General features: G+C 34.7%; 1 protein-coding gene across 2 annotated transcripts in view; it reads left to right on the top strand.

Annotated features, from left to right (window-relative positions):
• LOC149574994 (ARM repeat superfamily protein) overlaps window positions 1-27,747 on the top strand; it is a 180,554-nt gene that overhangs the window by 140,338 nt on the left and 12,469 nt on the right. The window contains exons 7-9 of one of the 2 annotated variants that reach the window (XR_016360118.1): window positions 17,161-17,296; window positions 26,681-26,765; window positions 26,946-27,224. Coding sequence is in view for 1 of the 2 variants with exons in the window: in XM_089814847.1 (XP_089670973.1) it covers window positions 17,161-17,296; window positions 26,681-26,765; window positions 26,929-27,224 (517 nt within the window). In the remaining variant the exon portion in view is untranslated. Of the gene's footprint in view, window positions 1-17,160; window positions 17,297-26,680; window positions 26,766-26,928; window positions 27,225-27,747 lie in introns of both variants that reach the window. The other variant, XM_089814847.1, reaches the window with a different exon arrangement.

The following is a 27,747-nucleotide window of genomic DNA, read 5'->3' as shown; positions in this document are numbered from 1 at the left end:
GTGGTTCTAGAGTATGTAGTTCAAATCTAAAATGATTATGGTGGCGGAAGAAGGACTTAAAGAAATTGAAGCTAAAGTGAAGAAAGAGCAGGACAAAGACTATGAATTGCTAAAAGGATTGCATACTGATTCATAGTCTAGTGGACAAGGGAAGGCAATAATTGGGGTAACTGTCATGCAAGCAAACTTCACTAACTTCATAGATGAGTTGATAGGAATAACTTCTAGACGTCTGGATAGAATTACCGAGCTTCAAAAGTTTGGCGGATGTGTGCACGTGGCCATGGAAGAACTACAAGACTGGTTGAGCATTGTCAGAGATCTGGCCCGGGAGCATTCTAAGTGGCTCTTGAGGTACACAAATGTGCATGTCCATAAGCATGAAGAGCTGATTCTGATCATTGTTGCCGCCAAAGCCTATAGAGCAAAAGCAAAAAAGGGGAAGAAGGCGAAGTGATTCATATTCCGCCCTTTCCATTTTTGTTATGTAATCATTGTAATAGACGTACTGGCTCTTTGCCATTTCTCATTATTGAGAAGATGAACCGATTAAACTTCCATTGTAACGGTCATCTCGGAATCCTATATGTATGATAATGAAAGATTAATAAAGGGTCGGCAAATTTTTGGTGTGAAGTACTTGATGTTGCAGAGTCAATTGAATGTTATTTCTGTATCAATCATTTTCTGTTCCATTTGTAACAATTGTTGTTTGCTTGTTGTTTCTTTTTTATCTTGATTTGAAACGAGGAATAAATAGAGTTTTACTACCCCTGTTTCAATACAGCGAGCTGAATATGATATGAATTGTCACTTTAAGCTCAAAGAGATCCTTTAGATGTTTTCATTCAATATAACCTTTCTCTGCAATTTAGTTCCTAGATAGATCAATCTTAGTGCATATTAACTATGAATTCATAAGATGTGTGAGTTCATAGATTTAACTAATCCTCGAGATGTTACTTCTTGCCTAAGTTGAATTCCTTATAGGATTGGCTTAGTTTACCTCTCTTGTTCTTTGGTTAAGAACATACCAGATTTAGGAATAAACAAAATTCATTGCAGATTTCACAATAGGGAGCTGTGCCTAACAATTCAGAGGAAAGTAAATCTTCAAGAAGCCACTTTCCAAGCTGTTGTAATCAGAATTTGTTCACAAATTAGGGCACTTGTGAGTCAGAATTGGAAAGGACAAATCTGTTTACCAACATACGCATAAGCCACTAGGGACTCCAAATTGTGGCACTAAGTCCATATGGTGCTTACTGCTAACATACCTCTAAGATATCTGTCAAACAGATAAAGCTCACTCTTACTTATGCAACCAGTGTTATAAAAATTTGGTTTACTACATCTGAATCCTGTATTGTTTGTTTACACTAATGCAAAGTGAAGACTATAGTTTCATGGCTGTCTAAATAGTTAACATTTCTACCTAGCTCATAGTATACAGCATGGGTTATTGTAAGTGAACCACAAGAGCACACAAAACTACTCTTAGCCATCAAATGAACCAGACAACTAAATGAGAGATTATTCAAATATTGTTAGCTTCTTACTATAAGACTGATGCCTATTCCATTGGGCAATTCAGTTCAGGCCTGCAAAGAACACAAAAGGAAAACTGCAAACATGGCATGAAACAAGATATGCAAATCCAAACATTAGAGACCTTACACTAAGGACATACTTAATAGTCCATCTCAAAATCAGTCATATTCTATATGCCAAGAAATAAGACCATTAGAAAAAGCTTTGGAATGAATTAAAATGCTGTCACATTTGTCCGACTCCTGCCATGTTCAAGCCATCAAGGTCAGTAAGGACTAAGCAGTAGGAAGGCTCAATGTTTATCCTAGAAAATTGCAACCTGCCATGGAGACATACTCACGTGGACATAAAATTTACTTGATTAATCATTCTCATGGATTACAAGAAAGAGTTCTCAGCCCTAAATATATCTTTTAACAAGTGGATGCTTAACATTCTCCATCCTCCACATTCTCTCTCTATATCCCTTGCTTTCAGTATACTTGATGGAAGGCAAATCATATGGAACTGTTTTATGAAAAATTTGGCTCATAATTGAAGATGTCAGGCCTGTTTCTTCACTTCAAAATATTCACCTCATACCTAGGCACCACATAACCAAACTTGGGCTTCTATAAAAATTTAAAAAGCTTTGCATAGAATCTATAGAAATTGTATTGAGATTCTTCCATATGGTAAGATACTTATCTTCACACTTGTTAGTTCCTAAAACTGCAGATAGGAAATCCAACAGCCTGCCACTTCTCCGATAGGACTTCTCAATCAGTTATGACCAGCGAACGGGAATACTTCTCGAGTCCCGTGCACTTAAGGCTTCGCTACACCCAGGCGAGTTAACCTTCACCTCGAACGCTGGCTGTCTGGTTCAAGGCTTTTCTATAGCAAATTTAAACTTTTGGAGTTCTTCGGCTAGCAAGGTCCTCGAACTCAATTAAAATGAAAACTGGATGTTGGATAATGGTTGAATGTTTTGTATAATTGAATAATAATTAATTTGATGCTTGTAGGAAGGAAGTTATAGATTTTTTGACTTCAATAATAAAAAGGCTAGTGTCTTTGCTCATCCGGGCAATAGAGTCAACTTTAGTGAATACATACAACTTCATAAAGTTCTTATGCATCTATACTACCAATAATTAAATAATCAGAATGCAACAGATCAAATATGTATGCAATCTTAAATTAGTCCAGATTGAATTTTAACTCCTCTGGTAGGGATACAAACCGGACACAGATATGGAAACAATTTAATATTTCACTCTATCTGTGATGATAAAATTTAAATGCTAAATGACCTTGTCCACTTATCCGACATTTAAATTGTATACAGAATTCCAAATAATAATTACAAAGCACGATTCACCTGCAGTTTAAATCTCCATGCCTTTAAAAATAAACAAAACACATTTTATTTTATTATTAAAATAAAATAATGGAATTTAAATTACAAAATCATATTAAACTCCTTAACCCTCCATACAAGTAATATAAAATAATTTCTCCTGAATATGAATGTTTTTCTGAATGTGTCTTGTTGTTGGATAGATTTACATATTTATATATTAGAAATAGAGGTAAGGTGTCCTTTCATAAAAGGATATGACTTTTCCTCTAAACAACAAAGTTTTAGTTAAATAAATCTTTAGTGATTGCACCTCTTCTTTTGGTTAATTTGTAATTAACTTATATCTGGAGAAAATATTACTAATTTTTATTGGCAGTCATTTTATAATTCTTCAACTCCTGCAATGAAACTCCTTTCTTCATTGATTCACCATCGATACTTCTGACTTCATAGAGGACTGATCAAATAAGTAGGGGTTTATTTGAATGCATTTTGTATTTTGACTTCAGGATTATTGCTGCAGTAATTTTTAAAAATATCTATTAACAAATTTCTTCTGTTAACGGAATGAAAAGTACTTTCCTTTGATGAAGATTTCAACTCCCAGATATTTGACGCTTGGATATAATGTGTTTAATACTGCCGAAGTACTTCAACTCTTATATGCAACCATATGTGCTATCATCCCTACAACTTGTTTGGAGAGCTTCCAATCTTGTCGGGTGAGATCCGCAATCATCCTTATATGGTCGTCTTTGAGAATACATGATTATGATCCGCAGGTGATGCCTTGGTTCAAATTTATCTATCATAATTGACATGAAGAAGAGATTATGTGTCGGATTTTGGGTGCCAGTCATTGGAAATAATTGTGTCTTTTATATTGCCATTTCTGAAGTGAGAGGATGTCTATTTAGTTGCTCACATTATGAAGTGCAAAGCTGCCACTTCTAACCTTAATCCAATGGCACTGATTGAAGACTTGGAAAATATTACTCTGCCGCTACACATAACCATCTCCATCGTGGCTTTCATCTCTATGCTGAAGATCACCTGTGAATATAAACAAATGGCATTGTCTCAAGGTTGGATCCTTCATTTGATTTCTTATTTGTTTCTGTAGTTTTGTGGATGTTTCAGGCATGCCTGAGAAAGCTACTCTTGTATTTAAACCTGCCTACGAATCATTAGTTTTAATCATACACGTCTGCAACTGTACAATATCTCCTGAGAAGGATTATGAAGTTTGGGAACTTGACAGAGTTCTCCTGTGCATCAGGTATATATGTGACTGTATTTTAAAGTCAATACTGTGTTTCATTGATATCAATAACCTTTTCCATTCACAACATCTTTCCTTTGCAAGTGCTGCTACAGGTGCAATGTAAACAAATCAAGATGTACTCTCTCTCCACCTATGTTTGAATAGGATTGAAGTGCCTGAATTGCTGATACAGAGCTTCATATGAAGGATCTCTTAATGTAGATACAGGAAGTGGCTGCAAATCTAGTGATTCAGTTGGAGGTGGATATTTCTCTGGCAGAATAAGATGTCTAAATGAAACTGGCAAAACAGTCTGTGATCCTAACCATTCGTATAAGACAACACACATGAAGTATTGGGGTGGGAGAGGTTCATGTACTGGGACAATGAAGCGAAGGTTATGATCATCCTCCACATGATGAAGTATAAATTCACCGTCTTCCCTTATAATCTAGAAAGGCTCAACATATCCATGAATTTTTTCATCCCATTGAAAATCTGGAGTGCTTGTTAGTTCCACCTTCAGAGTAGACTGATGAAAACAAAACTATGAACACATCAACTTATAAGTAAAAGAAATGAGAGAATGCTCAAATGGCCAACACCTAAACTCCATGTTAGTGTCCACCACAGGTTTTGAGAAAACCACAAAAAATGAATTAGAGACTAAGATAGGTCATTGTGCCATGGGCCCACTTGCCCACATGGCATAAAATGCTGAAGCTTCAATACATGTGGTACAAAATGCTTGACAAGGATGGCAAATAAGTGTAATCGTGTAGTCACTACATGCCATCAAAATCAGGGTACTAGTATAATACAAATTTATGAAGCAAGACAAGGTTAAAAATTATTGGGTGGAGGCCAACAGAGGGAAGATAAAGAAAGCTGGAAAATTGGTTTGAAGAGATAATGCAATTGAGAGGAGGTCAACTGTTGCCTCATTGATTGAATCTTTAATCTTTTGCAGACCGAAAGAAGCTTCGTCATTGGGGAGGTGTGATTCACATTGGATCATACGAGAAATTAGTGAATTTGATTTTTTAAGTCACTATTCTCAATCTCTAGTCTAGACAATTAAGTTTGTTACTTGAAACACTCTCAAAGACTCCTATTGTAATGGTTCTCAGTAATAAAGAAAAGTTTGTAAGCTGTATAGGGGTCTACAGAGATCTCTGGTGCGCTAGCTTGACACCCTAGAGTTGAATGGAGTAGGTTCTTAAGGAAAATGATAGAAATATTGTACTTTCAAAGTGTGTGAAGTGGCAAGGTGGTAGTTCTGTTTTTCACAGTTGTGTTACAATTAAAGGGGTTTAATTGCAAGATTATGGATTGATTCCTCGGTAGGTTTTTCTTTGATAAGTAGGAGATATTTTCCAGAGCAAGTCAAATTATGATATTGCTATCAGGATTTAACTGTGTAGTTTTTGAGTCAAATGCATTGACCTATGTATCATGAGTATTGATTCAACACAAATCCATCTCTCATGAGAATGAATGGAACACTTAGCACTCATTAGTTCTAGGTGATGCTCATAGAGGTGAAGGGCTGGGACTTCCCGAGAGGTCACCCATTCTAGTACTACTCCAGCTTGGGTGCGCTTAACTATGGAGTTTCCTCCATGGTTAAACCCACTCTGCTTGCAACCCCATTTGCAAAACCTTCACCAAATGTTGTGCCTTATGAACCTTTCATTAGAAAGCCCCTTAAGCTCATCAATTGATAAGTAGGAGATATTTTCCACAGCAAGTCAAATGATGATATTGCTATCAGGATTTGTAACCATGTAAGATTGAGAGGTTTGTAATTGTTGATTATTATGAGTAAAGTTTCTGGATTAGATTGTGTAGCAGTTTTTTTATCATCAACGTTTCGGATCACACTCCATGATCCATCATCAGGATGCAAGAAAGTGCAGGAATGTTCAATAATAAGCAGCAGACAAGACCAATCCGAGAGATAAAAGGAGAGGGTGAGAGGGAGGGGCACGCAAAAGCAAGGAGACAAAGAAAGAAATAAAGAAAAAAGAAAAAAGAAGAAAAAGAGGAAAAGAGGAAGAACAACAAAAATCCAAAAATTAAATAAAAAACCAAATAAGAAGCACAAAAAACAAGAAAAAAGAGGAAAGAAAACAAAGGAAATACATTATGCGAGAGAAAAACATAAAAACCCAAGACAATAAATAAACGGCCAGCTAATAAGTGTAAAGCAACAAAGACAATAAATGTGTATTATTGTGTATATATATAAAGCAAAAAAGCCAATCACAAAATATTACTATGTGAAAAAAACAGCACAGTGATGATAAATATATATATAAACGACAGGTAAATATATATACATACACCTAAGACCATAGGTACTTTCGATTATATATAAATATCATCTATGTTTTTATATATATTTTTATATAGATTTCTTCTTCTTCTATATTTTTAGATTTATATAGATTTTTTTACTTGTTTTTTTAAGATACATTATAAAGTCGATATATATATATACTTGTCAGTTTTACTTGTTTTTTCATATATTTATATTATGTGCTTGGCTTTTTTGCTTTATATGTATACACACACACATTTATACAGTTACACTTACCGTCTTTGTTGCTTTACACTTATTAGCTTGCCGTTTATTTATTGTATTGGATTTTTATGTTTTTATTTCTCATGATGTTTTTCCTTTGTTTTATCTTTTTCTTTCTGTTTTTTTTCTTGTTTTTTTTGCTTCTTATTTGGGTTTTTATTTTATTTTTGTCATTTTGTTGCATCTTTTCTTCTTTTGCCTTTTTTGTCTCCTTGCTTTGCATGCCCCTCCCTCTCATCCCCTCCTTTTATCTCTTGGGTTGGTGTTGTCTGCTGCTTATTGTTGAGCATTCTTGCATTTTCTTGCATCCTGATGATGGATCACAATGTGTGATCCGAAACGTCGATGATAAAAGGAACTGCTACACAATCTAATCCGGAAAGTTTACTCATAATACTAATGGATTGTGGAAATCTGTTTACATTAATTGTTGATTATGCTTGGGTCATGTGTATAGGACTGTTATGCAGCAAGTTGTAGTGCTCGTGAGAGAAGTGAAGGTTGGAGATGGTGTTTATTCTACTTATTTGGCTTTTGTTTTGTTTTCCAATCCATTTTGATTGAATTGTATTCGTGTTACCTAGAGTGGGGTAATTGTAAGAAAAAAAGGAAAAGATTATTTTCAGCACCACAGTGATCAAAAACCACACTTCAGCAATCATGGAGTAGGTTTAGAGGACAAACATATTCTCATTGTCAATAAGTATATTAAAGTTGGGCTAATAGATATAAAATTAAATGTTATTAGAAGAAATGATTAAAAAGATAAATATGCTAGGGACTTTGTGTACATGAGCAAAGTTCCCAAACTCGCCACAAGCTGGGTCAACCCAGCCGAGTTATAACTACTTGGCAACCTGGCTCGCCGAGTTCGCATAACTCGCCCAACTCACTAAGTTCAAACATGCATAACTCGGCTAGGTCCGAGCATACATTTGCAAGCTTACTTTGTAGTTCAACACTTGGCTTAGGGGGTGGGAGGATTTATACAAATATAACATTTAAGTATATAAGGATGTATAAATACTATTAGGATGTTTGAGATAGGTTTCAGCTTCATAGGGATTAAGATGCAAAATCTAGGTTTTGGTGTTTTTTGAAAAAATTACAGAGTCACCCAAATTCCAAGATTGAACACTCTAACCCCAAATAACGCATCCTCTCTTTCTAAGGTCCAAACTAAAGATAGAACATTGATTGTCTAAAGGTTTAAAGTTTTTAATCATTTCATCCAAAACCTCTTTGGTTTCAATTCCATATTCTTGATAGAGTTAGCAACAATTTACATTTTACCTATATGATGGGTTTAGTTCCTTGTTCATGTACGTGATAAAACATTAGCTTCTATTTGATGTTGTTATAGTGTCTTTAAGTTTTATTCAATAAAGGGTGCATAAAACAAGTTTTAAATCATTAAAAATCTCTATATTTCAATATTTTTTCCATTTTGCCTTTGTCATAGCCGAGTTTGAGTCGAATCTGAGTTTGGGAACTATGTACATGAGTGTTATGCAACAAGTTGTAGAGAACGTTGCAATTATAGAGTACTATAAATGTGATGTACATGTCTCTGGAGGCCTTGTGAAAGCAACGGTCTTAAAAGATTTGTAAGGTGCAAGGGATAAAAGCACATTAAATGTCCTTTACATCTTTTTGAACCAATTTATGTGTTCACATATTTACATCGTTGTAGCAATCAACTTGCTTGGCATACAAATTAAGTTTGTACACAAATCAACCCTAATCCAAGATTATAAATTTTGGTTTCTAAAGGATTCTCTTTGTATTGATGCCTAGCAATGAGCTGTGTTTAGGACTTGTATTTTAATTTTTTGTTCTTGAGTAGTTATTGACACAAAAGTCTGCACCCATGCCCGACATATTACCCTCTAGCGACCTTGTGTAACATGGAAATTTCTAAGTGTGGGACTTGTTCTTTGAGGTTGAATCTTTGGAGAAGGTCGGCTTCCTTAACAATTAGGATACACCTCAACTAAAACTTTTGAGGAAAAGGGAGGAAGAATGCATAAAAAGTAAATGCTTAAATGAAAGTGGGTCATGCACCAGATTGCAACATTGGTTACTACATCCGCTTATGAATGCACTAAACATGAATAAAAAACCCAAGCACACAGCTTTAAACTCCAATCTATCTCCAAAGAATTTATATGTAGTTTAAAACTAAGAAAATGCTGAAAGGAAGAAGAACTTCACAACACAACATTTACTGGCATAATAAACACATGCAAAATAAGAACATAGAAAAGAACATCCAACACAAGGCAACAACTACACAATATATCAGATCGGAAAGAAGAGATAAAATTGTGAATTTTATTAATGGAAGACAAAAGGAATACATTTACAGAGCATACTGCTGTTGCAAAATGCAAACAAAGAAGAATCCAAAAAATATTTACAACTTTTCTTTTTAAAGAGGTCAAGCATAAAAAAATGAAACTTGAAGTTTAAACCCCAACCACGATGGAGTTATATTATAGAAGAGCAATAAAGAAAAAATAAAAAAGAAATCTGATTGTGTATGGCACTTGCCCATAGAAGCGACAGGAAAAGCCCAAATGAATGTATCCAACAAATGAAAGGATAAATTTGACAACTTTAGATCGCTGCAAGTAATAAAGAGGCATGGAGATACATTGGTGTCATGCAACAAGGCCAAAAAAGTTCCCCAACATTAAAGAACTTGCCTTGAAGACGTGTGTTGGACGCAAGAAATCAAATCACACCGCTGTTAAAAATTGTGAGAAGGGATAACACAAAGTGTTAACCCACCTATGTACACTTGTAGAGTTGATCTGCGTAGAAAAGATTTGATCTGCTCCAAAAAGTGGTGAACCGTTGATGTAGATCTTTCTATTTGAAATGAATGGCTTAGATATTGCTCCCAATGAATGATTAAAACACAACTGTGTTGACACATTTCCCAATAAATGGTGGAAAAAAAGAAAAGGCTTTCGCTATTTTGCAAACTGCCAAAAATGATCCTTGCGAAATAGCGCAATGGGTTAACACGAAGGTCAAACTTCCACTACTACCGAGCTACTCGGTAAAAGAACATGAACACTTCACCGAGAACCCCAAAGCAGATAATTGAGCCACTCGGTGAAAGAGGGAAGAAATGTTAACCACAATTCCTAACGTGTTAAATCCCTGTAAAGAATCCAACCCATTGAAGTTTTTCAGATTGGTTCTCTATGATGGGTTGAATGGGGGTGAAAACAACCAACATTTCTGGGGACTCAAAAGGGATGCTTGCCTGCTAAGCATAAGATCAATGACCTTAAGCAATCTATTGGGCATAGAGTCACCAACATATAACGATGCGTTATCCCACCTGTAACTTCACAAAATCTGCAGCTAGCAAGAATACAAAAAGACTTCGGGCGACTCTGGGAGAAGAGTACAACTATGCACATTCACTTCTTGGAAAGCTGAAAACACCTAATCTACTATGTACAAGAAAAAGGAATTAAACAAAGCCATTGAATGGCTTTTTGAAATAGCTGCCCTTTCTAAGAAGTTGATTTCTTGTTCCATGCATATTGGCAGTCAAATAGATCAGCAAGCAAGACAAGCATGTGGCTGCATTATGGAACATCTTCCCAATGCCAAGAAAAATGAAGCTCTCCAGCATTGGGACATTGTCTCGTTGAGCAAGACTTGCTCCTCCTTTTGAAAATCTTCCTCATGCTCTGAAATAAGCATGACCGAGGGCAACATGTTGATTTGTTGCAAAGCTAGATGCCTTATGGGGCATCCTCTTGATGACACTTGGTCTAAGCAATCAACCTTGACCTTGTTTTTGTGCTTTGCAATGATGGTCTCTTGCTGGTTTAGAAGTGACTCCTTTTGTTGTGAAGAAATAATCTCCACCTCTTCCTCATGATGCTCATGAGCCGCCTCCTTGGGAGCTACTAGCATAGTGTCAAGCCTTGAGCATAAATCCATTACGATGCTCGTAAAACCATCTTCTAGATCATAACTCATATTTATCTTTCCTTCCATCTGCTCATGCTTGTTTTCTTGCTGCAACTCACGGTTTCTCTCTTCTTTTTCTTGCAGCAAGTCTGATCTTTCTTCCCCATTTGAAGCTTGATCAGTTATCTTTGGTTCCTCCAAGGTAGGAACCACCTCATCCTCCTTCGTTTCTTTTTTGTTCTTTGGTAGTTGCTCAACATAAAGTTGGGTAGCTATAGACGCAAGATTCTTGCAACATGGAAAGGGAATCTAGGGAGGCTCACTCCTAAGCTAGCAAACTTGCATTTTGGTGGCTCTTCTTTAGATGGTGTATTTGGAAATGTTTCTTGTGAGTGGGCATTTGGCTCTTGTGTGGAATTTTGCAAAATAGGAGGGCTGTTCTGTCTAAAGCTAGCAAGTTTTCTCCTTGGAGGCTCTTGTGCTTCAGCTGCTTGCATTTAAGCAAGCTTGAGCCTTGTCTCTTCTTCTACAATAGCCAATCTTCTTACAGGGTTCTCCTCAAATTGTTCCTTTCTCACCTCCCAATCCAAAGAGTGAATTAGAGCTTGATACTCTGGCTCTTGCTGTAGAGGAGAAGCCTGCCAATAATCTAGTTCAAATTGCCCTGGTTGGACCTACATTTGCTGCTACAAATCAAATTCCTGCTGCTTCCAAATAGTCCTCACATCATCCACAATAGACTGCATCTAATTTTATTGTATGTGGACATTGGAATTGATGAATTAGGGGTAGGAGGGTAGTAAGAACTTTGAGCATATTGGCCATTTGGTATTGCAAATGAATTTTGGCCATTACCAATTTGAGGCCAAGATGGGCATATTGATAAAAAGAGGGCTGAGGGATAACATTTTCATGATATGGGGGACAATAATAAGGATTTCTATGAAATGGCCCCTTGCTTAGGCATTCAAATGAATAATCTCATAGGAAAACTTGGAAAACATAAAAGATAAGAGATGATCTCTATAGCGTACACATACTAGCACACAGTCTTTTTGAAACCAGTAGATTTGCACTTAGAGTCGCCATGGTGTTTGATTGAATACCTTTTAAGGCTGATTTCATTGAGGAAACACCCAAATTCTCAATGAATGGAGATTAAAATGGCTACTAGCGAACTTATGTAGCTGAAACTATGCGTCCCACTGGGCATGCCAAAAATTGTTGACACAAAGTCTGCACCCATGCCCAATGTATTACCCTCGGGCGACCTTGTGTAATATGGAAACAACCTCTAAGTGTGGGACTTGCACTCTGAGGTTGAATCTCCAGAGAAGACTGGCTTCCTTATAACCAGGATGTACCTAAATTAAAACTTTTGAGGAAAAGGGAGAAGGAATGCATAAAAAGTAAATGCTTAAATGAAAGAGGGTGATGCACTAGATTGAAACGTTGGCTACTACCTTTGCCTATGAGTGCACTAAACATGAATAAAACACCCAAATACACAGCTGTAAACTCCAATCTATTTCCAAAGAACTTGTATGTAGGTTAAAACCTAAGAAAATGTTGAAAGGAAGAACTTCACAACACAACATTTATTGCATAATAAACACAACATGCAAACTAAGGACATAGAAAAGAACATCAAACACAAGGTAAGAAATACACAATATATCAGATTGGAAAGAAGAGGTAAAACTGAGAATTTTATTAATGGAAGGCAAAAGGAGTACTGTTATCCAGAGTTGTCGGAAACTCCTCTGTCCCTCCTTGGGCGTGCGTATCCCCATATCCAATACTGCCCGGATACACGTCGAATATTGTACCCATGTCTGCCTAATAAACTTGATTTATGAACCATACCAAATACTATGGGATTTGTTTTTTTTTAAAGATTTGATGTAGATCTTCGCTTTAATGTTAAAAAAAACTATATTAAAGCAATTTAAAAAAAAATTAGTATAAACAAAACCTCTACCGAATGAGAAAGACAACTAAAATGTTTTTCTATTTCATCAACCCTTTTTTGGGTTATCTTTTAATGCAACTCTACTATGTTTACATATTGAAAAGCATTAAATTCACTTGTAAATATTTATGTAGCATTTATGTGTCAATATTACTTTTGAAGTAATGAAAATCTCCTACAATAACTTAGAAAACTATGTTAAATATATGTATATGTATTATTTATTAATGTCGTGTCCAGCCATATCCATATTGGGGGTCTTAAAAAATCACCGTATCCGTACTCAATACCGTATTTGTATTTGTATCCGTATCCGTATCCATGCAACTTTGTTGTTATCTCTAAAAGTTGCACCCTTGATTGAGTTCTAAAACTCAATCACTTCAAGACACATGGAAATACTTCTAGGTCTGTGGGTTACCCAAAATTGGAGTAACCTAGGTTGACTCCCATGAGATGCTTTCACCTATTTGCTCTTCAAACATAACTTAAAACTTGGGAGGGAAAGAGATAAAAGGATAACAAAATTAAAACTTAACACTAAGGTGATGCACCAAACTTGAAATTAGATTGATATTCTTAATACAATGAAACCTTCTTGAAATAGTTCAAACATGACACAATTTTAATAACAAATTACTCATTTTGTAGATGCTGAAAACTGAAGGATTCTCACTTAGGACTCAAGATGAATCACAATAATGACAACAAATCAGTACCTTTCATACAACAAGATGAAACTCAGAAAAGGTCTTCAAACTACTCTTCCATTCAAAGTTTCAAAGGGCGAGACAATAGCATTTCCATAATTGTTACAAAGCAATCTGTATGCAAACTATGAAGGATTCAAGAAGAAATCACAACAATAGCTCTCTTACAAAAAATTGGGAACTCTTAGAAATGAGCCTCAAGCTCATACTTATGCTTTTTCACTTCAACTACATCATAAATGCAAACAACCACTCCTTGGTCGAATTTAGCCTTCAAGGCCTTATTTTGAGCTGCCAAAAAGTCATCGAAAAGTGTACAAGTGGCCTCAAAAGTCATGCCTCAACAATATCAACATAAAGACCTCTCATTAATGCACTCTTATCTCTCAAAATATCCCACAAAAAGTCTCTAAAAAGTAGTAACTTTATAAACTTCAAATCCCATCAATATGATCCTAGACACTATCTCATAACTCTCCAAAATATCTATGCTTGAAGTTTAGAGATAAAAATAAATAGCTTATCTTGCACTCTAAGTAATAATTATTAAATAACTTATAATCCATTTAGTTAATAAATATCAATTAAGTAATGAACTATAAAGTATTTAATACGTTTATTTAACAATTATTAGATAGTTTATAATTTATTATTTAAACAAAATTAATTATATTAATACTATTTATTGAGTGATAATTAAATCACTTAACAATATTATTAATATAATAATGTTCTTTAAGAGTAATAGATTACAAATTATTTATTAATATATATATCATAAGGCTTCGGCCGTTTACCGATAATTTTTTTATTATAAATTATTTAATAATTTTTTTATTAAATGATACAAAATAAAATATACTTTTTTATTTTAAAAGCCAATTTACCTTATTTTGCATTTCTTAAATAATATGAAATAAATGATTTATAAAATATCATTGATATATATTATAAAAAAATACAATACAAACTTACAGGAAAAAAATAATTCTGAAGCTTGTTATCGTTTCCAAAAATCTGGAAGCTCTTTGTTGATTTCTCTTTAGATCTAAAACTTTGGGGTAAAGTTTTGTACAAGAAAAACTCTGCTTGCTTCCTCTTACAGCTGTTGCAGATGTACTTTTGCTGATGGTATTCGAAACTTCTAAATGCCTCCTTTACTTCACTTCTATTGATGGTAGAGTCTGTAGTTGCTGCTTCATTTTTATTCCCTTTTATGACCAAAATGATGTATTGCATATGTATCCTTGTTGCTTTGTAACCCGTCAATTTTCTGCAAATCTGACTTGTATTTGGTTCAAACAAAAAATGCACCATTGATTGACATAATAATAGTTCTGTTAATTGTATATAGGTTGTTATTGGTGGAGAGTAGACTAAATTGTATTTGCAGAATAATATAATTCTGTTTCTGAGTTCTGATATAAGTTTAATTGATTTTCTTTTATATATCGATTGTGCTGATGAACAATAACTCTGTCTTGATAAGTGCAGATCTCTTTAGACTATATTGAAGGTATGTGGCAGATCGAATTTGTGATGTATGGCAGACTGTATTTGTTTTGAACTGAGATTTACATTGCTGCTGTGATTGATATAAATCTGCAGTCTCGAGAAGGCATATATATAATACATTGTAGGGGCATGACCCTACATGGTCATGTTCCAAGTCATGCAATTTCAATGCATTATAACCGATGGCCGATACATGATTGACATTCTTGATCGACACTTGGCCTTTAAAGAACAACCAATACATATTATGATTAATGTATAATATATATGTAAATATATTGATGATATATATATATATATATATATATATATATATATATATATATATATATAAAATCAGACTTTCATATTTAGATTTTCATCAATATATATTCAACATATATTATATACTTATAGAATTTGCTTCAATTTACTATGAGGCTAACTTTCTCAATAAGTTCTACCTAAATTCAGCCAAGGACAAAAATTTAGGTAACAAATACATTTACAAAGCATGCTACTGCAAAATGCAAACAAATAGGAACCCAAAAAATATTTACAATTTTGCTTTCTAAAGAGTTCAAGCATAACTCAAATGAAACTTGAAGTTCAAACCCCAACCACGGTGGGGTTAGATTACAAAAGAGCAATAGAGAAAAAATTAGAAAGAAATCTGATCGTGTATGCAACTTGCCCATAGAAGTGACAGGAAAAGCTCAAATGAAAGGATAAATTTGACAGACTCAGATATCTGCAAGTAATAAAGAGACATGGAGATACATTGGCGTCGCGCAACAAGGCCCAAAAGGTTGCCCAATATTAATGAATTGACCTTGAAGACATGTGTAGGACGCAAGAGATGAAATCACGCCGTTGTCAAAAAACGCGGGAAGGGATAACACAAAGTGTTAACCCACCTGCGTACGCGGGAAGGGATAACACAAAGTGTTAACCCACCTGCCTGCACCTGTAGAGTTGACTCATGTGGAAAAGATTTGATCTGCCCCAAAAAGTGGTGCACCGTCGATGTAGATCTTTCCATTTGAAATGAATGGCTTAGATATTGCAAAATCTCTCAATGAATGATTAAAACACAACCATTGATGGAGAAACTTTAAAATATGACAGTTGGCACATTTCCCAATGAATGGTGGAAGAAAAAGAAAAAGCTTTCACTATTTTGCAAATTACCAAAATTGACCTCTGTGAGATAACGCAATGGGTTAACACGAAGGTTAACCTTCCGCCACTACCAAGCTACTCGGTAAAAGAACAACATGAACACTTCACCGAGAACCCCAAAGCAGATAATTGACCCACTTGGTGAAAGAACAAACTGAGCCACTTGGTGAAAGAGGGCAGAAATGTTAACTGCAACTCTTGACGTGTTAACACCCTGTAAAGAATCTAGCCCACTGAAGGTTTCTCAGATCAGTTATCTATGATGGGCTGAATCGGAGCAAAAAATAGCCAACATTAGCTTCAATTTATATCATAGTTGCAGAGTTCTTTAAAAATTGCTATTTATTCCGCGGTTTCAATTCCATTTTTTAGCAGTGATTGGTCAAACCTCTTTTGATTTTATGACCAAAACAATACAATTAAATATTTATGCCTGCACTGATCATTCCAAAGCAACTTTAGACAAAATTTACCCTTGTCCTATCCCTAAATTGATTTTTTTTGAATTTTCTGACATATTCTCAAGAAAATGTTTGCTACTATAATCAATTTTTAACCATCGCACCCCTACACATCCATTCCTAGGCTGTATACATCATGAGCATTGCTCCTAACCATTGTACCGTTATATATTATCGTAAGTCATGAGAGGTTTTCTTGTGATAATGCATGTCTTGAGCAAAGTATGGAAACCTATTTGAAGAAATTGAACTCAAAGTGATGTAAAATACAGGATTGTGTTTTCAACATGCATTTGTTGTGTGCAATCTCCTTTTTTCCATGTAGACGGAAGTCGAACAGATTGTGCTTTTTAAGAACATTTTCCTACAATTTTCTCTTAAGAAGGTGAGAAACTATGAGAACATATCAAATGCAGGAAAAGGATGACAAATTCACGGGGTATAGATAAGCAATGATGGTTAATTTGTTTACTCCCCACAATGTTCCTGTACCCCTCTGTTCCCCATTGCCACCCTTTCCCCAAATTTCTTAAAGTTTAGATTTTACAGATACAGATGACCCCTCTTGTATATTTGCTGCATTTTTATTTTGCCAGTTTTGTTTGTTTGTTTATAAATTGGAATTTGACATGCTATATGCATTTTCAATATGCAGGAATGTAGTTTTGGACACCATTCTTCAAATAGGTGAAGCTCTTTCACTCGCTGACGGTTATTCAGCAGAGCTGGCCTCCAATAAGAAGCTCTTTGATATTGCTTGTAAAGTGATAAAACTTTCTGGAAAAGATGAGGTACACGGATACTAAATTTTCTTTTACTTATTGTCCTACAGTTTCAAATTGTACCTTATTTTTAACATCTTGCAAATTGCGAGCTTCCATTTGCCATAAGCTAGTTGGAGATTTGCCTGAAAGGCTATTATTACAGACATTGTAAATGGCTATTTTATGTCCTCTCTAAAGAGTTAATGTGTTGAATATAAAAGGGACCAATTGTTCTTGGTTATCTCTGAAGTTGTAATTTATTTACACTCATGCATCAACAAACCTATATTTTTCTAAAGAAAGCAGCAGTAACAACAAACCATTGGAAACTCATTTGAGCTGTATGAAGCTTTTGATAGTCCAATCTTCGTTTATTTGGTTCAGTTGCTTTAGAACTTTTAGAACTTCCATTACACCATTGGAGGAAGTGTGTTACTTCGTTGAACCATATAGGAAGATATATGACATTTGAGCTTTCTATTGGCATTCATTATTAATTAGTCATTGCCATGTAGATTGTAGAGCGTATTTGGAGTTATTGAGCTCATGATAGTCATCAGTGCAACTACAAAAGAAAGGGCATAAGAAATAACTTTAAAAGATTCCGTCGGCAACACGTATCTAACACACAACTGTGTCGTGGAGGATCTCCTATATTTCTTGTTGAGTATAGCAATCTTTTTCTGTAGCATACACATTTTTCTTACTGAAGCAGTGCCAAAGTGTCTTGTCATCTAGTTGACTCGTTTGAATTTGTTCTTTTGGATATTGGTGAAGGGCGACATATTATAAATTTATATGATTATATCCTAGGAGTTTTATCTTAAAAGCACTTCTGCAAAAAATTGTGTCCCAGTTTGTGGTTGCTAACTGTTGAAACATAGTAGCTTTGGTCAGATATAAGGATGATAGTTTGTACTGATTATATACATGTGTGCATGCATGCATGTATGTCAGTTCACTATGAGAACTGACATACATACATACACACACAATTCTTATGCTCAATAAGAATAATCATTTCAAACACCTTGAAGATAAAACTATCATTCTTTTATGCAATTAAAACTCTATGCAGATCAAGTATACTGCAATCTGTATTAGCAGATTCTAACAATAATTATTCTCTCTTGGCATAGATCAAGAAAAGATCTTATGAATTCATAGAAGAGATCAAGTAATGATCAAATGTATTAATGTTGAGCCATTTTGAGGATCGAGCAATTGTCTATCAAAGCATATACAGATTGCTGACTTGCCAAATGTAATATTTGGTTAAGTATTAACTAATCCAATCAGAATTATGTTGAGTAGTTTGTTTATTGAAAAGTCATGTCATGAGTGGACATGACTCCACATTGTGGAGGCATGTCCTCTCATGACACGTCTCTTGAAGACACACACACACACACACACACACATATATATATATACTCAGCCGATTAACTAAGAGAGACATTGAAATTTATATATGCTCTCTCATTGGTGTTCAGTGATTTCAGGCTTGGAAAATAATCAAGTATTCAGATTTATATTTGTATTCCATTGAATTTGATATACTTACTCCTTCAAGAACCAATTCCGATAATAACCTATAAATAATAGAAGAGGTTAGTGCATTGCAATCTGAAAAATAGAAGAAATCTATCAGTCTGATATAAATTTAATTACATTAACACTAAAAACTTGTAAGTGCTGTCCCACTTATAGCTTCTGCTTGTTGAGTCTTCGTAAAAGCTTTTAGATAAGACAAGTCCAATGAAATTGAAAGAATAGAAATATTGAGATAGGTTGAATTTTACTTGTGTAAAGTTAAAATACTGGAAACAAGCATGATTTGAATTTGACAGATGGAAAAGGAGATATTTTAGTGAAAGAATTAAAACCATAAGCTATATTAGTTAACTGAGCTTTGTTGTTTCATTCTCTCTTTTCTTCATGACTAGATTACTCCTTTTTAATTTCTTGATTCAATTATTTTTCATTTTGTGGCCCTTATTTCTCGGTTGTTGTACCTTGTTCTATTTTCTCCTATTTATATTTAGAGTGAGTCCAGAGCTGCAACACATTCTCTGCTATACATCTCTTGCTATTCATCTTGATGATGGATCACGGAGTGTGATCGGAAACGTTGATGCAAAAAAACACACAATCAAATCCAGAAACTTGTTATAACAATTATAATGGATTGTGGAAATTTGATATCTCTGATGGGGATAACAATCCTTTTAATATTACAGTTCTTGCTATTAAGCTTCAAGCTTTTGTGATACATGATGTTTAATAAAACAAGTTTTGTGAAAAAAAAGAGAGTAGATGACTGATTGAATTGGTTTTAACTTTTAGAGGGCACATTCTGTGATTCGCTATCAAAATGAATGGTAAAAAATAACAAATTAGTGCTCCTTATATAGATAAATCTAAGAAGCACATGAGGTGGGAATCACTTAGAAGAACTGCTGCGGGTATGATGAATGTTTATAAGAACTTTTTAATAAGACCGTATCTCTAAGTGTTAATCATTACTCCTAAACATCATTTAATTTCGTTAAGGCTTTTAGTTTTAATCATGTGAATCATGGCTCCCATGAATCACTAGTTTCAGAGTTGCATGGACACAATATGGATATAACTATTTTTCAAGAGCTTTAATTAGGACGTGGAAATCTCTCTCATACACATATGTATTAAAAAAGGTATAAGAACAAAATAATATACTAATAAAGTTATAAATTTTATTTTTAAAAATATAAGATATAAATAATATAGCAAAGTTTATATATGAAATTACTATTAATAAAATTTAAGTGGTGTCACTTCCCTTTAATTTAATAATTTAATATTCAATTGCTGGAAATAAGTTATTTATAAATGAAGTGCAATTAATGTCTTATTATTAAATTGAAAAAGTACTTCCAGGTAATACTTAACATATAAAGTTCAAAGTGGTGACAAATGCAGAAGGAAATATTGAAATAAAGGAAAATGGAAATTATTTTTGTTGTCCTTGAAGTGTCTTTAAAAGGAGTTTTGAAAACATTATTGGATTTTTATTTTACAAAACTCTAGTGTGGAGACCTGAGCAGCAGTTCATCTTTTTCCCTAGGATCAGAACCTTCCCAGCCAATCCTTGACGATTTATTCAGGATTCACATGCACATTTAATTTGGTGATTTCATAGATTTAGAAACTGAATCTTCAGGTAATAGCTATTTTGATATTGAAGACTACTCAAGTAATGTATTGTATCTCTTGCCAATTTGAGGTTTTTGAAATACAAGTACAAAAATTGTTTCTTTAGTACAAGGGAAATTGGTGAGAATGAAGCATAAAAAAGCAGCTGCACATTCAAAAGGGCAAGCTGCCATTTAAAGACTTCCATGCCATTTTGAAAGAGACATGGATATGTTCATTCATTGAAGGTTCTTTTTGGAGGAGTCCTATTGTCTCTGACTCTCTATGACTGTCATACCCCATCATCCAACCTTGAATGATGTTTAGAAGCCGTATGGCTTTAGGAGTGTAAAGGAAGTTTGGAAAAAATGTTTTAAAAGGTATCAAAGTTTTTTACAATGCACTGCATGAAAAATGGAGGACTGTGCCAGCCACCACAGATGGGAAAAGGCATTTTAGAGCTGTTTCAATGTTAATTGGACTCTAGAGAACCTTCAACCTGCTGTTGGAAGTATTAGATCAGAAAAAAGGTATCACTCCACTTGATAGAGTTGTGTGAAATAATGACTGTGAAGGGTCAAAAGAAGTCACGGCTAACAGGCAGCCTGGTTAGCAAAAATATGATACAGCTTGAGTAAAATGGTAAAAATTCAAAGTCCTAATGCTACTGGGACTCTCTATGACAGCCACTCCACCTGAAGGTCAAGCTGCGAGATTAGAAGGGTGGTGTAGGAGATTTCAGACTAGCAGCCGCAAATAAAATATTTATTAGAAGCCATCTATTCGAGGTTAGGGTATTATTTTTAAGTCCGTAAACTAAAATCAGGTTAAACAGTGATATTTGTTAAGTAAATGTAAAAAATAAAGACCTTCAGTTGTATTTGAATATCAAACATTATTCATGTCTTAATGCTATGCATATATGACAACCATTGGTGAATTATTATAGACAAAAAAAGAGTCAATAAAATACAGTATGATGATTAAATCCTATACCAGTGATTTGTATTCAAATTCTTAATAAAAGTTGCAAAGGAATATTTTGACCAGTCTATTATGTTAAAGTATAGCTTTGATTGGATCTGATATCTGTATATGAAACATGCTCACACATACATATAGATATGTATATGCATATATATACACATACATATATGCATGTGTTTCTCTTCCTTCATATACTAAATGTCACAAGCTATTTAACACTTGGTGATCATGTCCAGACCAGACTGCATATATACTTATATGCTGTGATTAATTTCCCTTGCATCAAGCATTGATTCATGACGGCAGTGTCATTGAATGACATCCTCTATGTTACCAAGGTTTTTGGTTGCAGTGATCTCCCAGATTATTATCGGGCTTGATATAAATATGAGCACCCATTATTGTTATTGGGCCTGCATTTATCATAGCCCAGATTAAGTATCAGGTGTTAACAAATCTGTATTAGTTATATGTTGTTATGAATAATAAGTTAATAACATGTCCCATGGAGACATGTGTCTAGGCCCTAGGGTGACATGTTTATTCAACCTTGTATATATATTGATTCAAATGCAATAGAAACCATATCAATTACAAGGCAATATCATTATCTATTGCATCTGCAATCATCAGCGATTCCTCCTCCATATCTACAGCCATCACAATAGAAGATAGTCAGTATTATTACAAAGTTGAATATCAGAGAAATACAAACATTGCTCATACATTCCTGCAGTCATATAATCACATATCTGAAGAATTCATTAATACCCTGTTATAGTAAATCCCAGTGTAACCCAGAGACTTGCACGCCCCTCCCAACTTGAAGTACCCATCCCCAAGACGTCCCCACACGGGTACTTGAGTACCCAAGCACCCCCACCTCTGCCATTCCGCAACCATGCCGCTGGGATGTGTACTTGAATTTCTAATTGAATTTTGATTTTTGAATGTTACTATTGGTTATGTAATACGTTACTATGTTGAATGTCAATGGTTCTAATTCATGTTGCAATTTTTCTATGTTCAAGTATTTCAATTCGGTATGTTCTAGTGAACTACTGAAACATCATTTCATAACTACCATTTCAAGTTCTATATGTATACTATACAACACCCCTCTCTGGCTCGCCCTCCCCTTGCCGCTGTCCCGAAAATGAGGCCCATTTTTCCTGCGTCTCGGAAACTCGCCCCGGTGTCCCACCGTCCCGAAGTACCCCCATACTGGTGTAACACTGGTATATCCTGATAAACTGAATTATGAATAAAAGGAAAACTCTATCTCAGATCCTAAGCTCCTTAACATATTACAAATATTTTAAAGATTGGACATTTCGTCAAACATTAGATGAAATTACATGGAACAAAATAACCAGCACATTACAATTGGTGGCTACTTGTGAAGGTAAATGTGAAGGGAATGGCAAAGGTATGAGTGAGGATGCAAAGGAGCGAGGGTCAAAGAAGACGAGGAAAGAAAATGCCAATGATTGATGAAAGACTTTAGATTTGCTCAGAAAGTTTTTTATGTCCCAAATAGTGGATGTGTTGCTGAAGGGTTTCCTTTCTGTTGCTGACAGCTTTGGCTTGTTACAGAAAGATCTACCTAGCAAAGGAAGACCAACACAGGTAAAACAAATCTTTGTAGAATGCAAGAATCATTTAAATCCATATTACAGGTGTGACACTTCTTGCATGGAACAAATTTTACTGGCTAACCTAGACATCTCCCCCAAGTTACTACACAAAACTTGTTTGCAGATAATGTTTCAGCCTTGATGACTGTGTAGGGAGAAGGTGCCATCCCAATGCATTAGCTAACCCTTATTCAAATTGGGTGACTCTTTGGTGTTTGTGGCAGATGAACCAATTGATTTAAATGTCTTTCATGATTGTTTTCAAGTGATATTAATAAATTTTGTCTGTTTCTCTCTTCTCACCAGAGTTTGAGGAAGCACAATATGATAGTTTTGTTTCTTGAACAAAACTAACCTAGAATGATTTTGCAGTCCCTATGTTAGAGATTTTTGACCATAGTTACTTCCTACATTGGTTATCTCCATGGATTTTTGCTCTTAAATCAGATAGAGTGACAATAACTTGACTTGGATTCCCTTCTTTGATTCAACAGCTACAACAATAATTTCTGTTATGATATAGATATGATTGTATATAAATAATTGACCATTGACTGTAATGTTCCCTGCTAGGGCCTGCCTGTTTAACATGATTCATGATACATTATTATTCAATATTATGCTTTAGCTAAATTATCAAGCTAGAGATCATTAATTGCTCAAAGTACAATCCACATTTATTTAATTTAGACTACATCCTTACTTCTTTTCTAACTTCAATGGAGAATGGGGGTTTACTATCAGAGGGCACTTGGCACCACCTATACAATTAGTCCCAAGGAGAGAGAATTAATTGTTCAAAAATTTAATCCCCAATTATTATATTTAGATCTCATCCATACTTCTTTCCCAACCCTAATGGAAGATGAGGATTTATTGTCATAGGGTGCTTGAAGGTTGACACCACCTCCACAATTAGTCTCAAGGGTTTTATGAACATCCGTCAATACCACCACTTAGGAGTTGCCTAATTTGGGATGGAAATTAGTCCGCCTCCCCTTACGCAAACCAAGCTATCCTTCAAAAGGCATTAGTAAGTGAATATATATATATATAATTTGACTTTGACTCAGAGAGTAGTCGGCAAGCTCAAAATTTTCAACTCAGAGAAAACTCGGCAGCTTAGAAAAAACTAAAATCAAAATCTCTTTAGAAGTGTATTTATTTTTGTAAAATATAATTACAAAATATATTAAGTTAAAATTGACATCTTGAAAGAGAAAATGCATGGTTTTATAGCAACATTTGGAAAACACATTTCAACCAGCGTTTACTTGCATCAACATTTTTAGCCATGGGTTTTGGTTGTCTATAGACGTGCGAGAGTTAAACTTGTTAGTACTCGCCTAGCAAAAAAAAAAAAGTACTCGACAACTCAGGGACTACTCGGAGAGTTTGCAAACTATGTATATATATATATAAATGTATGTATATGTATACGTATATGTGTGTGTGTGTGTGTGTGTGTGTGTGTGTGTGTGTGTATGTATGTATGTATACATGTACGTACACACACACACACATATAACATAACTGAAACTGATATACAATCGTGATTTCATTATTGAGCCTTGGGTTTGCTCCCTAATGGTCTTAAGTTCAACTCCAAAGCCTGGAGACACTTATGCATTGGCTTGTGCGCGATTTGGTACATCTCCAAGGGATTAGTCTCGTCCCCACCTCACCCTTTCCCAACCCCAATTTGGTAGTAAGTGAGTCCAAGGTAAGGCGGGTTGGGCACTGTGCTGGGTCATACGGATACCCCTGGCACAACACACACACAAACACACATATATGGTTATTATCTCTAATAAAATCCAGATATAATTTTTGTAAATGAGTATCCAACTCATAGATATGTTACGATGTCATTTGCTGTCACCATATATATATAGAGTTATCATCCCTAATAGAATGCAGATATAATTTTTGTAAATGAGTATCCAACTCATAGATATGTTTCGATGTCATTTGCTGTCACTATATATATATATATATATATATAGTCATTATCCCTAATAGATTTCAGATACAATTTTTGTAAATGAGTATCCAAGTCAGATACGTTACAATGTCATTTTCTGTGACACAATGCTTACAGCATTGTAAATGATTATTTTCTTTCTCATATCTTCCTTGAAGAGTATCAATTATCTTTGTAATGGTTTGTACATATTCATCCAGAAATGGATATGTACATGAATGTGGCTGAAGAAAATGGATTGATATATAGTAGATGAAGTCCCCTCACCAGTTGAACCCACGTTGGATACAAGAAGATGAAAAATACAAAGAGGAGTAGATGAAAATGTAATATACCACCCGAATTTTTTTGACCAAGATATTGCAAATTTCACAAGTTATGGTGCATAGGCATTTTATCAAACAGTCTGCATTTAGTAGGACTGCTTTGGTCCTTCAGTTTGTTTGAAGGAATATTATAAATAATCATCATGGCATTAATTTTCCAATTCAAGCAGTGATAACAACTTCATTTATACAAAATTTACTGCATAGTGTAATTGGCAGAAGGTTGTTTCAGGATGATATTCTCAGAAATTATAAATGAAAACACAAATTTGCAAAGTCAAATTGCTCCCATGGGTTATGGAACGGCCTACAATTTAACCTGAAAATAATTCCCCACTCTTAATAATATGTACAACCCCTCTTCATATTGGTATGACACCCACTATTTAATGTATGACAGCTTGGAGGAACATTCAATCCCTTTGTGAAGAGCTGTGTTAATCTTTTCTGGAAACTAGTATGGCTTTGTTGGATATTACAAGGCATAAATACCCTCAATATGCTGTGGTTCCAACTTTGTGTAGAATTTGTGAGGTGTAAGACCCCTTGTGGGCTTGGAATAAGGGTGCAGTTGGGTTGGAGCCCACAGCAACATTAAAATTTGATTTTTCTCCCTTTAATTCTATTTTCCGCTTCTCTTAATGCACACACAACACTTATAATTCTTCTGCTCTTTTCACCATTCAGACACACCGAAATAATAGATTTATTATTTGCTAGCAAATCAATGTATGCTTATACTGCCAAGTAGGAGCTTGGGCTGAGGGCATTGGAAAAATTCCCACTATGCCCTCTCCTACCATCCAAACCCAGAAAATCCTCAAGGAGACCAGAAAAGTGATAATGCTAGCTCATCATTGTGATTTTCTTGAATGTGAAAGACATATTTGTCTCTATGTGCCTCCCATGGATTTTTGTGCTCCAGGTTTGCCTTTGAAGAGTATAAAATTATAAATTATGTTGGCTGTCTCGTCTCCTGTTATCTCCATCATACTTTTTATGTCATTCTACCATTCTAGTTTTGCTGATTCATTGTTCTGATTATAATAAAATTTTATTTGCCAGGCCAGATATAGCTGAAAATTGTTTAAACTTGAAATGATGTGTATGGCAGTTCTGTCGCTTTAACACAGTTTAATTCTTCAAAACAAAATAAATGAAAGGATTAGTCGTCCAGATATATGGTTACTTCATTTCCTGGCATGCTATAGGAAAGTTTGATTGGAGTTGCTAATTATTCTGTTCCTTTCTCCATACATTAATGTTATATCCTGATTTTACAGTTTTTGAGTTAATTGGACAGGTTGGCCCTCCGGGAATCACTGCTGCTGTTTTGGTGGCAAATCTTTTAGCAGAACAAGAGAAACTTATTGATGAAATTTTGAATGGTAAGTTTATAAATTTTATTCATGACAAAAGTGAATATTATATCCTCCTTGCAGAAATTTATATTCAAGTTACAATTTTGAATAAGTGATATGTGCTTGGGTATGTTATATCTACTTGTCTTTCTTAAATTTCTGTTGTAAAGTTAATTGTCAATTTATGCAGATCCAAATTTTTTACAGAATCTTTTGGAACTACTGCCTTCTGTTTCGGATGACCCTGGAGCTCGAAATGCATTATGGAGCATACTAGGAAGATTATTTGATAATATTGCATTGTCTCAAGAAAAACAATCTATCAAAAAAGAGTTAGTCTCGGTGTTGGTTAGCCAGTCAGATTTGATTGCAGAAGATTTGGATGACCATCGAGAAGAAGACACTGGTGAAGATGATAAAACACCATTTTCTGAGCAAGCTGAAATTGCCACTTTCAACAAGGGATTCAAAGCTAAGATTGCAACTGTATCCTTTGACATTAAAAAAAAAATGAACTCTAATACTGGCTTGCATGTAGTTTCTCGATGTTAAATACAGAATTTGCCAACTTGCATTTATGTAATTGTAGATAGTCACTGAAGATTTTAAATATGTCTGTGCAAAAATGTGTTGATTCATGAATGACTATCCATAGCCCTAGAGAATCTCATAGTTGAATACCGAGGAGAAGATTGTCTAGATCAAGAAAATTTTGTAGGTCCACGGACTTTCAGAATGGGGGAAATGGGGACATTACAGGCCCAAATTTGGGAATGCCAAAGGGATAGTGGTGCAATTGTACTATTGAAAAAAAAGGTGTAAAATGTATAAAGTTAACAACTTATCCATGTTTTCACGTTCTGTGTAAAATTGAAAACAAAACTAAAAATTTCTAAAACAAAATTCATTGGAATTTTGAATATCAATGTATTATCATATTCAAAATTTCAGTTTGATGATAGAATTGAACTTGTGTTGATCCATGAACGACTATTTTATAGCCCTAGAG

Source organism: Cupressus sempervirens, chromosome 2 (assembly GCF_028749045.1).
Source record: "Cupressus sempervirens isolate cs-2001-9-10 chromosome 2, ASM2874904v1, whole genome shotgun sequence".
NCBI classification, from domain to species: Eukaryota; Viridiplantae; Streptophyta; class Pinopsida; order Cupressales; family Cupressaceae; genus Cupressus; species Cupressus sempervirens.
This window is presented reverse-complemented; position numbering and strand designations above follow the sequence as displayed.